General features: G+C 47.5%; 1 protein-coding gene across 1 annotated transcript in view; it reads right to left on the bottom strand.

The window, feature by feature from the left end:
• Nucleotides 1-13,470, bottom strand: part of sync (syncoilin, intermediate filament protein) — a 103,745-nt gene extending 90,275 nt beyond the window's left edge. Inside the window, exon 1 of the mRNA XM_078238357.1 lies at nucleotides 13,431-13,470. Within this exon, the coding sequence (XP_078094483.1) occupies nucleotides 13,431-13,433 (3 nt within the window). The 5' untranslated portion in view covers nucleotides 13,434-13,470. The remainder of the gene's footprint in view (nucleotides 1-13,430) is intronic.
• Between the last annotated feature and the right edge of the window lie 2,144 nt (nucleotides 13,471-15,614).

Raw genomic sequence — 15,614 nt, 5'->3', positions numbered from 1 at the left:
AATCCACCTGCACATCTTTAGAGTGTGGGAGGAAACCGGAGCACCGGGAGGAAACCCACGCAGACACGGGGAGGACATACAAACTCCATACCGTCACCCAAGGCTGGAACTGAACCCGGGTCCCTGGCGCTTTGAGGCAGCAGTGCTGACCACCGTGTCACCCTAAATTCCAATATATGAAGTTACCCTTTGGCATTTCATCTGCACGAGCTGTTTGAGCGCATCGGGAAAGCCCCAGCAAGGGACCCCCAGAGTGGTCATGTATCTGGACAAAGTCCGAATAAAAGGGGCATCACCCGAGGTCCATTGGGCCAATGTGCAGAAGCCTTCAAAAGATTCAAAGAAGCTGGTGTTCGCTTGAAGAGAGAAAATATATTTTTCAGGCTGATGAGATCATATATTTAGAGTCAGAGTCGATGCAAAAGGCTTGCACCCATTGGAGGAAAAGATAAAGGCAATGAACAAGGTGCCTGCAGCAAGGAATGAGTTACAGTCCTTCCTCAGGATGGTTAACTATTGTGGCCGCTTTTTAGAAGTCAGTTCTATTCACCCGATGCCGATGGTCTGTGACCAGCAGCCCACATGCTGAGCCTACAAAACATAATTGATCCTAATTGCTGGAGTGTTTGTTTTAATCTGGACTAATGCACTTTAGTTATTTTAGTATAAAAGCAAAATACTGCGGATGCTGGAATCTGAAACAAAAACTTGTTTCCTCATTTACATTTCCTTTGTCCAATTCCACCCCTCTCCCGCCCCAATAGTTTAAATCTCTGCTGATTCTCTTTGCTCTCAGCTCTGACGAAAGGTTATCCAGACTCAAAGCCACAGATGCTGTCAGACCCGCTGAGATTTTCCAGCATTTTCTGTTTTTGTTATTTTAGTGTTTCTCCTGAGGTTTTCAGAATAGGGTTTGAGTTGGTTGATTGACCGGCAAATCATGTGACTGGGCGGAGCTAATCTTGCAAGAGAAGCAAGCACCCACTAACTGTTTTGAATCTTTTCAGAGCAGTAGCTTTCTCTCTCTCTCTGGAGATTGGAGTCTGGGGCCTGCCAGAAAATAGGTCTTTTTCTCTGAAGTTCTGTTGTTTGAAGATAGATCTTTCTCTGGAAGCTGCTGTGTGGAAGTCAGATGGCAGATGTATCTCTGTATCTCTGTCCAGAGATGTTAAAAGGCTGGAAACCTAGCACCCTTATTATTATTAATTTGTGGGACATAGGCATCATAGGCTATTTATAGGCTGGCCAGCATTTATTGCCCATCCCTAGTTGCCCCGATCAGTTTTGCTAACTGATTCTGAAAGGGAGTTTATGTCTGTGGGGATATTGCTTAAATTGGAACTATAGAGATAGCTAGCTGTTAACATAGAAACATAGAAACATAGAAAACTACAGCACAAAACAGGCCCTTCGGCCCCACAAGTTGTGCTGAACACATCCCTACCTTCTAGGCCTACCTATAACCCTCTATCCTATTAAGTCCCATGTACTCATCCAGGAGTCTCTTAAAAGACCCTATTGAGTTTGCCTCCACCACCACTGATGGCAGGCGATTCCACTCACCCCCACCACCCTCTGTGTGAAAAAGTTCCCCCTAACATTTCCCCTGTACCTACCCCCCAGCACCTTAAACTTGTGTCCTCTTGTAGCAGCCATTTCCACCCTGGGAAAAAGCCTCTGAGAGTCCACCCGATCTATGCCTCTCAACATCTTATATTCCTCTATTAGGTCTCCTCTCGTCCTGCATCTCTCCAAGGAGAAAAGACCGAGCTCCCTCAGCCTATCCTCATAAGGCATGCCACTCAATCCAGGCAACATCCTTGTAAATCGCCTCTGCACCCTTTCAATCTTTTCCACATCCTTCCTGTAATGAGGCGACCAGAACTGAGCACAGTACTCCAAGTGGGGTCTGACGAGGGTCTTATATAGCTGCATCATTATCCCCGGACTCCTAAACTCAATCCCTCGATTGATAAAGGCCAGCACACCATACGCCTTCTTAACTACCAATTAAGAATTGTACTTTGTCATGTTTAAGTATTTCAACTGGTAAAAGTTATGCTAATTCTTTTTGTTATATTTTAACTGTGTTCTTAAATAAAGTTTGTATTAATAAAAGCTTCCTCGTGACCAATAGAATCATACCTGGAGAGGCACACCTTCTACTTACTCATAGAGTCATAGAGGTTTACAGCATGGAAACAGGCCCTTCGGCCCAACTTGTCCATGCTGCCCCTATTCCTGCTGCCTCTATTGCCAAAATCAGAAGTGTTAGGGTCTTGGCAAACTTCATCATATTGGAATTCCTGATCTAGTCAGTAACAGGGGTGAAATCTGCTATGAGGATGGGGTGCTTTTGTGGGGGAACCGAGTGACCGTACCCCCCACCGGGGCGACACCCCCAGATTGCTGCACGGCTCACACCCTGCGAAAACCAAGAAGAAAATGCTGGCCGAGAGACAGAAAGCTGATCAACTCCTGCCAACATCATCAAACTCAGCACACCCCTCCGCCTGCAAGAAACCTACACCCCTGGGACTGGCCCGGTCACCCTGGGAGTGGCCCGGTCACCCTGGGAGTGGCCCGGTCACCCTGGGACTGGCCCGGTCATCCTGGGACTGGCCCGGTCACCCTGGGAGTGGCCGGTCATCCTGAGACAAGGCTCTGCATTGATCTCATTGGCCCTTTCATGGGGATGGTGTAATTGATACGAGTGGATGTCACTCGAAATGTTTTGGTGATCCAATCGTGTTCCACTCCCACGTCATATCCTGTAGACAGACTGCAGCAAATGTGTGAAATTCACGGCATTCCCAGGGTTCATTTCTGACAATGACACTGCTTCCACAGCTGAAGAGTTTCATAACCTCACAGCCCCGTACCACCCTGCACACAGCCCCATACCACCCTGTACACAGCCCCGTACCACCCTGTACACAGCCCCGTACCACCCTGTACACAGCCCCATACCACCCTGCACACAGCCCCGTACCACCCTGCACACTGCCCTGTACCACCCTGCACACTGCCCTGTACCACCCTGTACACAGCCCCGTACCACCCTGCACACAGCCCCGTACCACCCTGCACACAGCCCCATACCACCCTGTACACAGCCCCGTACCACCCTGTACACAGCCCCATACCACCCTGTACACAGCCCCGTACCACCCTGCACACAGCCCCGTACCACCCTGTACACAGCCCCGTACCACCCTGTACACAGCCCCGTACCACCCTGCACACAGCCCCGTACCACTCTTCACACAGCCCCGTACCACCCTGCACACAGCCCCGTACCACCCTGTACACAGCCCCGTACCACCCTGTACACAGCCCCGTACCACCCTGTACACAGCCCCGTACCACCCTGCACACAGCCCCGTACCACCCTTCACACAGCCCCGTACCACCCTGCACACAGCCCCATACCACCCTGTACACAGCCCCGTACCACCCTGTACACAGCCCCGTACCACCCTGTACACAGCCCCGTACCACCCTGTACACAGCCCCGTACCACCCTGTACACAGCCCCGTACCACCCTGCACACAGCCCCGTACCACCCTGTACACAGCCCCGTACCACCCTGTACACAGCCCCGTACCACCCTGCACACAGCCCCATACCACCCTGTACACAGCCCCGTACCACCCTGTACACAGCCCCGTACCACCCTGTACACAGCCCCGTACCACCCTGCACACAGCCCCGTACCACCCTGTACACAGCCCCGTACCACCCTGTACACAGCCCCGTACCACCCTGCACACTGCCCCGTACCACCCTGTACACAGCCCCGTACCACCCTGCACACAGCCCCGTACCACCCTGTACACAGCCCCGTACCACCCTGTACACAGCCCCGTACCACCCTGCACATAATGGAGCAGGCTCGAAGGGCCAGATGGCCTCCTCTTGCTCCTATCTTCTATGTTTCTTTGTTAAACCACAGAGGTCCCAGCACTGATCCTTGTGGAACACCGCTTGTCACAGACTTCCAGTTAGGAAAGTACCCTTCCACTGCTACTCTCTGCTTTCTATGCCCAAGCCAGTTTTGTATCCATTTTACCAGCTCACCTCAGATCCCATATGACTTCACCTTCTGTATCAGCCTGCCATGAGGAACCTTATCGAAGGCTTTACTAAAGTCCATGTATACAACACCCACTGCCCTGCCCTGGTCAGTTTTTCTTGTCACTCCCTCAAAGAACTAAAGACCAGTTTCCTACACTGCGGTAGCCACCCTGCACCCCCCACCACACCCCGCACCCCCACCCCTCCCCCCACCGCACCCCTGCCATGCTACTACAGGGGTTACGCTGTCCAATTTCCTGATGGGTCGATGCCTGAGGCCCCGCTTTGATCACGAGCGAATTTTATTTTGGATGTATATATCTGTACATAAAAGTTTTGTTTGTATTTTAGTAAAATAAATTAAGGGAGGGTAGGGATGTGGCAGTGTGGCCCCTTTAAGGGGTGGGTGTTTGTGGATCAAGAGACCCCCTGGGGCCCATCAGGAGGAAGTGTGCAAACTGTCGCCTATCGGGTGTTAGGGTCCGGGTCATGTGAGCGCAGGAGTTGGCGGGGCAAGATTGTGATTGCGTGGAGTTTATTGCAGAGAGTTTCTTTTTCCTTCAATAAATCAGCATTGTGATTGTGATACCTCGCACTAAAACAAAGACTGAAACTATTTCGGTTAAAATAAAACTATTAAGAACATAAGAAATAGGACATAAGAAATAGGAGCAGGAGTAGGCCATCTAGCCCCTCGAGCCTGCCCCGCCATTCAATAAGATCATGGCTGATCTGACGTGGATCAGTACCACTTACCCGCCTGATCCCCATAACCCTTAATTCCCTTACCGATCAGGAATCCATCCATCCGCGCTTTAAACATAGTCAGCGAGGTAGCCTCCACCACCTCAGTGGGCAGAGAATTCCAGAGATTCACCACCCTCTGGGAGAAGAAGTTCCTCCTCAACTCTGTCTTAAACCGACCCCCCTTTATTTTGAGGCTGTGTCCTCTAGTTTTAACTTCCTTACTAAGTGGAAAGAATCTCTCCGCCTCCACCCTATCCAGCCCCCGCATTATCTTATAAGTCTCCATAAGATCCCCCCTCATCCTTCTAAACTCCAACGAGTACAAACCCAATCTCCTCAGCCTCTCCTCATAATCCAAACCCCTCATCTCCGATATCAACCTGGTGAACCTTCTCTGCACTCCCTCCAACGCCAATATATCCTTCCTCATATAAGGGGACCAATACTGCACACAGTATTCCAGCTGCGGCCTCACCAATGCCCTGTACAGGTGCATCAAGACATCCCTGCTTTTATATTCTATCCCCCTCGCAATATAGGCCAACATCCCATTTGCCTTCTTGATCACCTGTTGTACCTGCAGACTGGGCTTTTGCGTCTCATGCACAAGGACCCCCAGGTCCCTTTGCACGGTAGCATGTTTTAATTTGTTTCCATTGAGATAGTAATCCCATTTGTTATTATTTCCTCCAAAGTGTATAACCTCGCATTTCTCAACGTTGGGGGGAGGGAATCGAAATGAGGGGACTGAGAGCGAGGAGGTTAGCTCGCAAATAGATAAGGAATGTAGACAGGGTAAGAGGGAGGTTAGACGAGTGAGGGAGAAGGGAAGTGCTCAGGCTGAAGGTCTGAGATGTGTCTATTTTAATGCCAGGAGTGTAGTGAATAAAGTGGATGAGCTTGGAGCGTGGATTGCTGCTTCGAATTGTGATGTGGTGGCCATTACGGAGACTTGGATGTCTCAGGGACAGGACTGGGTGCTTCAGGTGCCGGGTTTTAGATGTTTCAGGAAGGACAGGGAGGGAGGCAAGAGAGGGGGGGGAGTGGCACTGTTGATCAGGGATAGTGTCACGGCTGTAGAGAAGGTGGACGCCGTGGAGGGACTGACTACGGAATCTCTGTGGGTGGAGGTTAGGAATAGGAAGGGGTCGGTAACTTTGCTGGGTGTTTTCTATAGGCCGCCCAATAGTAACAGAGATGTTGAGGAGCAGATGGGGAAACAGATCCTGGAGAGATGTAGGAATAACAGAGTTGTCGTGATGGGAGATTTTAATTTCCCAAACATAGATTGGAATATCCCTAGGGCTAGGGGTTTGGATGGAGAGGAGTTTGTTAGGTGTGTCCAGGAGAGTTTCCTGACACAGTATGTGGATAAGCCTACTAGAGGAGAGGCTGTTCTTGATCTGGTGCTGGCTAATGAACCTGGACAGGTGGAGGATCTCTCGGTGGGTGAACATCTTGGGGATAGCGATCATAATTCTATCTCCTTCACGATAGCATTGGAAAGAGATAGGGTCAGGCAGGCTAGGAAAGTGTTTCTCTGGAGTAAAGGGAAATACAGTGTCATCAGGGAGGAAATTAGACGGGTAAATTGGAAGGAGGCATTCTTGGGGAAAAGTACCGAAGGAAAGTGGAGGATTTTCAAGGAATGTTTGTCTGGAGCTCTGCATGACAACGTTCCGATGAGACAGGGGGGTGTTGGTAGGGTACGGGAACCGTGGTGCACGAAGGTTGTGATGAACCTGGTAAATAAGAAAAGAGAGGCGTACAGAAGGTTCAGAGAGCTAGGAGGTGTTAAGGATTTAGAGGAGTATACGCGATGTAGGAAGGAGCTTAAGAAGGAAATTAGGAGAGCGAGAAGGGGTCATGAGAAGACCTTGGCGGGTAAGATTAAGGAGAATCCCAAGGCTTTCTACAAATATGTCAAGAGTAAAAGGATGAGATGTGAAGGCATAGGACCCTTAAAAGGTGAAGGGGGAAAAGTTTGTGCGGAACCGTTAGAAATGGCGGAGGTGCTTAATGAATACTTTACCTCGGTATTCACGGTGGAAAGGGATCTGGGTGGTTGTACTGCTGGATTGCGGAGGACAGAAAGGATCGAGCATGTGGACATAAAGAAAGAGGATGTGTTGGAACTATTGAATGGCATCAAGGTTGGTAAGTCGCCGGGACCGGATGGGATGTACCCCAGGTTACTGTGGGAGGCGAGGGAGGAGATTGCGGAGCCTTTGGCGATGATCTTTGCATCGTCGATGGAGACGGGAGAGGTTCCGGAGGATTGGAGGATTGCGGATGTGGTCCCTATATTCAAGAAAGGGAACAGGGACAGCCCGGGAAATTACCGACCGGTGAGTCTAACCTCAGTGGTTGGTAAGTTGATGGAGAGGATCCTGAGAGACAGGATTTATGATCATCTAGAGAAGTTTAGTATGATCAAAAGTAGTCAGCACGGCTTTGTCAGGGGCAGGTCGTGCCTTACGAGCCTGGTTGAGTTCTTTGAAAATGTGACCAAGCACATTGACGAAGGAAGAGCGGTGGATGTGGTCTATATGGACTTCAGCAAAGCGTTCGATAAGGTCCCCCATGCAAGACTTCTTGAGAAAGTGAGAGGGCATCGGATCCAAGGGGCTGTTGCCTTGTGGATCCAGAACTGGCTTGCCTGCAGAAGGCAGAGAGTGGCTGTGGAGGGGTCTTTCTCTGCATGGAGGTCAGTGACCAGTGGAGTGCCCCAGGGATCTGTTCTGGGACCCTTGCTGTTTGTCATTTTCATAAATGACCTGGATGAGGAAGTGGAGGGATGGGTTGGTAAGTTTGCTGACGACACCAAGGTAGGTGGTGTTGTGGATAGTTTGGAGGGATGTCAGAAGTTGCAGCGAGACATAGATAGAATGCAAGACTGGGCGGAGAAGTGGCAGATGGACTTCAACCCGGATAAGTGTGTAGTGATCCATTTTGGCAGATCCAATGGGATGGAGCAGCAGTATAAAATGAAGGGTACCATTCTTAGCAGTGTAGAGGATCAGAAGGACCTTGGGGTCCGGGTCCATAGGACTCTTAAATCGGCCTCGCAGGTGGAGGATGCGGTCAAGAAGGCGTATGGCGTACTAGCCTTCATTAATCGAGGGATTGAGTTTAGGAGTCGGGAGATAATGCTGCAGCTTTATAGGACCCTGGTTAGACCCCACTTGGAGTACTGCGCGCAGTTCTGGTCACCTCATTACAGGAAAGATGTTGAAGCCATTGAAAGGGTGCAGAGGAGATTTACAAGGATGTTGCCTGGATTGGGGGGCATGCCTTATGAGGATAGGTTGAGGGAGCTTGGTCTCTTCTCCCTGGAGAGACGAAGGATGAGAGGTGACCTGATAGAGGTTTACAAGATGTTGAGGGGTCTGGATAGGGTGGACTCTCAGAGGCTATTTCCAAGGGCTGAAATGGTTGCTACGAGAGGACACAGGTTTAAGGTGCTGGGGGGTAGGTACAGGGGGGATGTCAGGGGTAAGTTTTTCACTCAGAGGGTGGTGGGTGAGTGGAATCGGCTGACGTCGGTGGTGGTGGAGGCAAACTCGTTGGGGTCTTTTAAGAGACTTCTGGATGAGTACATGGGATTTAATGGGATTGAGGGCTATAGATAGGCCTAGAGGTGGGGATGTGATCGGCGCAACTTGTGGGCCGAAGGGCCTGTTTGTGCTGTGACTTTCTATGTTCTATGTTCTATGTTCTATGTTATACTCCATTTGCCATATCCTCGCCCACTCACTCAGCCTGTCCAAATCTCTCTGCAGATCTTCTCCGTCCTCCACACGATTCACTTTTCCACTTATCTTTGTGTCGTCTGCAAACTTCGTTACCCTACACTCCGTCCCCTCCTCCAGATCATCTATATAAATGGTAAATAGTTGCGGCCCGACTACCGATCCCTGCGGCACGCCACTAGTTACCTTCCTCCAACCGGAAAAACACCCATTTATTCCGACTCTTTGCTTCCTGTCGGATAGCCAGTCCCCAATCCACTTTAACACACTACCCCCAACTCCGTGTGCCCTAATCTTCTTCAGCAGCCTTTTATGGGGCACCTTATCAAACGCCTTTTGGAAATCCAAAAACACCGCATCCACCGGTTCTCCTCCATCAACCGCCCTCGTCACATCTTCATAAAAATCCAACATGTTCGTCAAGCACGACTTTCCCCTCATGAATCCATGCTGCTGATTGATCGAACCATTTCTATCCAGATGCCCTGCTATCTCCTCTTTAATAATGGATTCCAGCATTTTCCCTACTACAGACGTTAAGCTGACCGGCCTATAGTTACCCGCCTTTTGTCTCCTTCCTTTTTTAAACAGCGGCGTAACATTAGCCGTTTTCCAATCAACCGGCACTACCCCAGAATGCAACGAGTTTTGATAAGTAATCACTAACGCATCCACTATTACCTCTGACATTTCTTTCAATACCCTGGGATGCATTCCATCCGGACCCGGGGACTTGTCCACCTTCAGTCCCATTAGTCTACCCAGCACTGCCTCTCTGGTAACATTAATTGTATTAAGTATTTCTCCTGCTGCCAACCCTCTATCGTTAATATTTGGCAAATTATTTGTGTCCTCCACCGTGAAGACCGACACAAAAAACTTATTTAAAGACTCAGCCATATCCTCATTTCCCACTATTAACTCCCCCCTCTCGTCCTCCAAGGGTCCAACATTCACTCTAGCCACTCTATTCCTTTTTATATATTTATAAAAACTTTTACTATCATTTTTTATATTAATTGCTAGCCTAGCTTCATAGTCTATCCTTCCTTTCTTTATCGCTTTCTTAGTCTCTCTTTGTTGTTTCTTAAATTTTTCCCAATCACTTGTTTCTCCACTATTTTTGGCCACTCTGTACGCAGCTGTTTTTATTTTAATACTCTCCTTTATTTCCTTCGTTATCCACGGCTGGTTCTCCTTTTTCTTACAATCCTTGTTTTTTGCTGGAATATATTTTTGCTGAGAACTGAAAAGGATCTCCTTAAAAATCCTCCACTGTTCCTCAGCTATCCTACCTGCCAGCCTGCTCTCCCAGTCTACCTTAGCCAATTCATCCCTCATCCTATCATATTTCCCTCTGTTCAAACAGAGGACACTGGTTTGGGACCAAACTTTCTCCTCTTCCATCTGAATCAGAAATTCGACCATATTGTGGTCACTAGACCCAAGAGGGTCCTTCACAATAAGATCCTTAATTCTACCTACCTCGTTACACAATACCAGATCCAAAATAGCTCGTTCCCTCGTCGGTTCCGTAACATGCTGTTCAAGGAAACTATCCCGACAGCATTCTAAGAACTCTTCCTCCATTCCACCCTTACCGACTTGAGTCTGCCAGTCAATGTGCATGTTGAAGTCCCCCATGATTATTGCCGTTCCGTTTTTACACGCATCCCTTATCTGCTTGTTTATAGCCCTCCCTACCTCAACATTATTATTTGGGGGCCTATATACCACACCTACTAGTGTCTTTCTCCCTCTACTATTCCTCATCTCTACTCATAATGATTCCACGTTTTGTTCCTCAGAGCCTATGTCATCCCTCAGTACTACCCTGATATTATCTCTTATTAATAGCGCGACCCCACCACCTTTTCCTTCCTGTCTATTCTTCCTAAACGCCTGATACCCCTGGATATTCATCTCCCAGTCCTGGTCACCTTTCAGCCACGTTTCTGTAATGGCCACTAGATCGTACCCACTTGTGCTGATTTGCACCATCAACTCATTTACCTTGTTCCGAATGCTTCGTGCATTCAGGCAAAGTGTCCTTATTCCAGCTTTTATCTGGACCCGCTTTGATGAGTCGCGAACACCCTCTCCCTCTACTCCCTTATCTAAATTACCGCCTTCATTCACTTGCACCCTCTCCTCTACCATTAGTTTTGTAATTCCCCTTACCCCTGCATCCTCCCACACATCAATTAGTTCCTTGATCCTAGTCAAGTGTTAAGTAGAACCATAGAACCATAGAAAATTACAGCTCAGAAACAGGCCTTTTGGCCCTTCTTGTCTGTGCTGAACCATTTTTTGCCTCGTCCCACTGACCTGCACTTGGACCATATCCCTCCACACCCCTCTCATCCATGAACCCGTCCAAGTTTTTCTTAAATGTTAAAAGTGACTTCACATTTACCACTTTATCCGGTGGCTCATTTCACACTCCCACCACTCTCTGCATGAAGAAGCCCCCCCTAATATTCCCTTTAAACTTTTCTCCTTTCACCCTTAACCCATGCCCTCTAGTTATTTTCTCCCCCAGCCTCAGTGGAAAAAGCCTGCTTGCATTCACTCTATCTATACCCATCAAAATCTTATACACTTCTTTCAAATCTCCCCTCATTCTTCTACGCTCCAGGGAATAAAGTCCCAACCTATTCAATCTCTCTCTGTAACTCAGCTTCTCAAGTCCTGGCAACATCCTTGTGAACCTTCTCTGCACTCTTTCAATCTTATTTACATCCTTCCTGTAACTAGGTGACCAAAACTGTACACAATACTCTAAATTCGGCCTCACCAATGCCTTATATAACCGTACCATAACACTCCAACTTTTATACTCGATACTCCGATTTATAAAGGCCAATGTACCAAAGGCACTCTTTACGACCCTATCCACCTGTGACGTCACTTTTAGGGAATTCTGTACCTGTATTCCCAGATCCCTCTGTTCAACTGCACTCTTCAGAGTCCTACCATTTACCCTGTACTTTCTTCTTTGGCTTGTCCTTCCAAAGTGCAATATCTCACACTTGTCTGTGTTAAATTTCATTTGCCATTTTTCAGCCCATTTTTCTAGTTGGTCCAAATCCGTCTGCAAGCTTTGAAAACCTTCCTCACTGTCCACTATACCTCCAATCTTTGTATCATCAGCAAACTTGCTGATCCAATTTACCACATTATCATCCAGATCATTGATATAGATGACAAACAACAATGGACCCAGCACTGATCCCTGCGGTACACCACTAGTCACAGGCCTCCACTCAGAGAAGCAATCCTCCACTACCACTCTCTGGCTTCTTCCATTGAGCCAGTGTCTAATCCAATTTACTACCTCCCCATGTATACCCAGCGACTGAACCTTCCTAACTAACATCCCATGAGGGACCTTGTCAAAGGCCTTGCTGAAATCCAGGTAGACAACATCCAACGCCTTCCCTTCATCCACTTTCCTGGTAACCTCCTCAAAAAACTCTAATAGATTGGTCAACCATGACCTACCACGCACAAAGCCATGTTGACTCTCCCTAATAAGCCCCTGTCTATCCAAATATTTGTAGATCCTATCCCTTATCACACCTTCCAATAACTTGCCCACCACCGACGTCAAACTTACTGGCCTATAATTTCCCGGATTTCTTTTGAAACCTTTTTTAAACAATGGAACAACATGAGCCACCCTCCAGTCATCTGGCATCTCCCCCGTGAATACTGACATTTTAAATATGTCTGCCAGGACCCCTGCAAGTTCAACACTAGCTTCCCTCAAGGTCCGTGGGAATACCCTGTCCGGTCCTGGGGATTTATCCACTCTGATTTGCCTCAAGACAGCGAGCCACCTCATCCCCTTTAATCTGTAAAGGCTCCATGACCTCCCTTCCTGTTTGCCCTATTTCCGTAGACTCCATGCCCGTTTCCTCAGTAAATACGGATGCAAAAAAACCATTTAGTATCTCCCCCATCTCTTTTGGTTCCATACACAGTCTACCACTCTGGTCTTCAAGAGGACCAATTTTATCCCTCACTATCCTTTTGCTCCTAACGTACCTATGGAAACTCTTTGGATTTTCCTTCACTCTGTCTGCCAAAGCAACCTCATGTCTTCTTTTAGCCCTCCTGATTTCCCTCTTAAGTAGCTTCTTGCACTTTTTATACTCCTCGAGCAACTGATCTGCTCCTTGTTGCCTGTACATTTCATACAACTCTCTCTTCCTCTTAATCAGTGTTACAATTTCCCTCGAGAACCAAGGTTCCTTATTCCTATTTACTTTGCCTTTACTCCTGACAGGAACATGCAAACTCTGCACTCTCAAAATTTCTCCTTTGAAGGCCTCCCACTTTCCATTTACATCCTTACCAGGGAACAGCCTTTGCCAATCCACACTTCCCAGATCCCTTCTCATTTCATCAAATTTAGCCTTTTTACTGACTACCATTCAGTACTTTATCACTGAATAAGTTTTTCAATTTCTCACATATCCAGCTCCAGTTTTTTAACAAAAGCAAATACTGTTTAAATATGACAAAAAGAAATACAAAATCTCAAATGTAGATTTGTTCTGATTTGGGGACTGCGGTAAAAGTGCTGCCATCCTGCAAGCGTGCTGCAGTTTGGTGAATTTGCTGAAATCTGGCAGGCTTGCTACACTTATAGACAGTACAAGGGGAGGTAGTCGTTTCGAACTCTGGCAGCTTGCTTTGCTATTTACCATTCTTAGTCAACTCTTTCATTATTAAAATAACGCAAAGTCGTTCGCTGTAAATAAGAGAAGGGATGAATTTAAACTTTAAATTGAATTTAATCCCACGTTATTACACATTTATAGAACAGGATAAAATCCAGATCTTACCATCTTGTCTGAGCCACATTCGCACTTTGTGTAGGACTGAGCAAATATAAAAATAAGTATTGACTGTTCCTCAGAACAGCCAATAGGGAATAAGGTTGGCCTCAGAGACAGATTAGTTGACATTGCCAGCTGCTAACTGATACTTCACATCCTTGGCACTTTCATTAGATCAGAACTCAAAATAGTTTCTGTGCAAAGTTTCAGATTGAATATTTGACTGAATAAATAGCTGAATGATTGGCTAATAACTTCCGATTTCCAGGGCATCATATTAGTGAGAGGTACACTGAGGGTGTGCTGAGTCCCCCACAGAAATTCCCAGGTAAGGTTTGCAATTTAAATCGTAAACTTCAGATGGTTTCAACTGTCTTACAGCAACAGTAGCCCCGATTTAAAACCTCTTCTAACTTCTGTCTCGTTATTATACAGGCCCACCACACTAAACACCGCAGCCCTCATGTGACTCCCACCCACTCCCCTGAACCGCTAGGAGATTCCCCCCAACCCTGACCATTCCCACTCATTGTACTCCCCCACCCATTCAACTACCCCCCCCCCCCACCCCCCCCCCCCCACCCACCCCCCCCACGGAGTCTCCCCCCAAATCCTTCCAACTATCCCCTACCACGAAAACAGCTCCACCCTGCATGACCTACAGCCCCAGGCAGGAACTCCCCACCCCCCACATGTCTCTTTCCCGCATCCAAGCTCAATTTACCAACTCTTATCAAGAGTATTTTGCTTTTATATTAATCTTGTAAATCTTCTCTGAACTGCTTCCAATGCCCAGTTATGCCTAATCCCTATTTCCTGTTGGCTAATCAATCTTCTGTCCATTCCAATATGTTACCCCCACATCAGAGAATTCCAGCCGATTTCTCTTTCACTAAATCATGTTGACTCTGCCTGATTGCCTTGAATTTATCTAAGTGCCTTGCAATAGCATCTTTAAAATGAGCTTCTAACTTTTCCCTCTGACAGATGCTAGACTAACTGGCCTGTCGTTTCCTGCTTTCTGGTTCCTTCCCTTTTTGAATAATGGAGTTACATTCGCTGTTCTCCAATCGAATGGAACATTCCTGAATCTCGGGAATCTTGGAAAATTAAAACCAACGCATCAACGATCTCACAAGTCACTTCTTTTCAGACTCTAGGGTGAAATCGATCTGGACTCTGGGATTTGTCAGCCGTAGCTCCATCAATTTACTCAGTCCCATTTCCCTGGTGATTGGAATTTTCCTGAGTTCCTCCCTCCCTTCCATTTCCTGATTACAGAGATTTCTGGGATGTTTCTGGTATTCTCTATAGTGAAGACCAATGAAAACTGTCTGGCAGCTTCTGTGGAGAGAGAAACAGAGTTAACATTTTGAGTCTGTCCGACTCTTCTTCGGAAGTGAAGAGCGGTTCTTCAGCTCTGAGTTATACAGACTTGAAACATTTGCTGTTTTTTCTCTCCACAGATGCTGCCAGACCTGCTGAGGTTTTCCAGCATTTTCTGTTTTTATTTCAGATTTTCAGCATCTTGCTATTACCACAGGATGTAGTTGATGCCAAAACATTGAATGTATTCAAGAGACGGCTGGATATATCACTTGGGGTGAATGGGATCAAAGGTTATGGGGAAAAAGCAGGATTAGGCTATTGAGTTGGATGATCAGCCATGATCGTAATGAATGGTGGAGCAGGCTCGAAGGGCCAAATGGCCTCCTCCTGCTCCTATCTTCTATGTGTCAATGTTTCTATTTCAGGGCTAGTATTTCCGACATGGGAACAAAACCCTTGAACCCGCAATCACCGATGAGTCATTGACAGAAAGAAGACCTTTGGATTCTAATGCTGATTCTTGTCTGTTTCTCACTGACACCATCAGGAAGATGGAGGTTGGACTGATCATCACCTGCATTCACTTCAGGCAGGTGAGAAGAAAGAGAAGATTGCAACCGATGTGCCTAGCTCGCCAAAGGGAGGAGCAAATCCCTCAAGACTAAGGGCCAACAGGACCTCCTCCAACCACAGAGGATCAGGCTCACATTGATGTCATTTGCAAGATCCAGGGTGCACAGTCCACACAAGCATAACCTGCAGATGAGTGAGAGACAGTGTCGCTGATTCCCCCGCATGTCCAGTGATCTGCTAACTCAATATTTCCACATTTTCCAAGAATTAGTGCCACGGAGGATGGGA

The sequence above is a fragment of the Mustelus asterias genome, chromosome 21 (assembly GCF_964213995.1).
Source record: "Mustelus asterias chromosome 21, sMusAst1.hap1.1, whole genome shotgun sequence".
NCBI lineage: Eukaryota > Metazoa > Chordata > Chondrichthyes > Carcharhiniformes > Triakidae > Mustelus > Mustelus asterias.
Note: the sequence above shows the minus strand (reverse complement) of the source record. Positions and strands in the feature narration are given on the sequence as shown.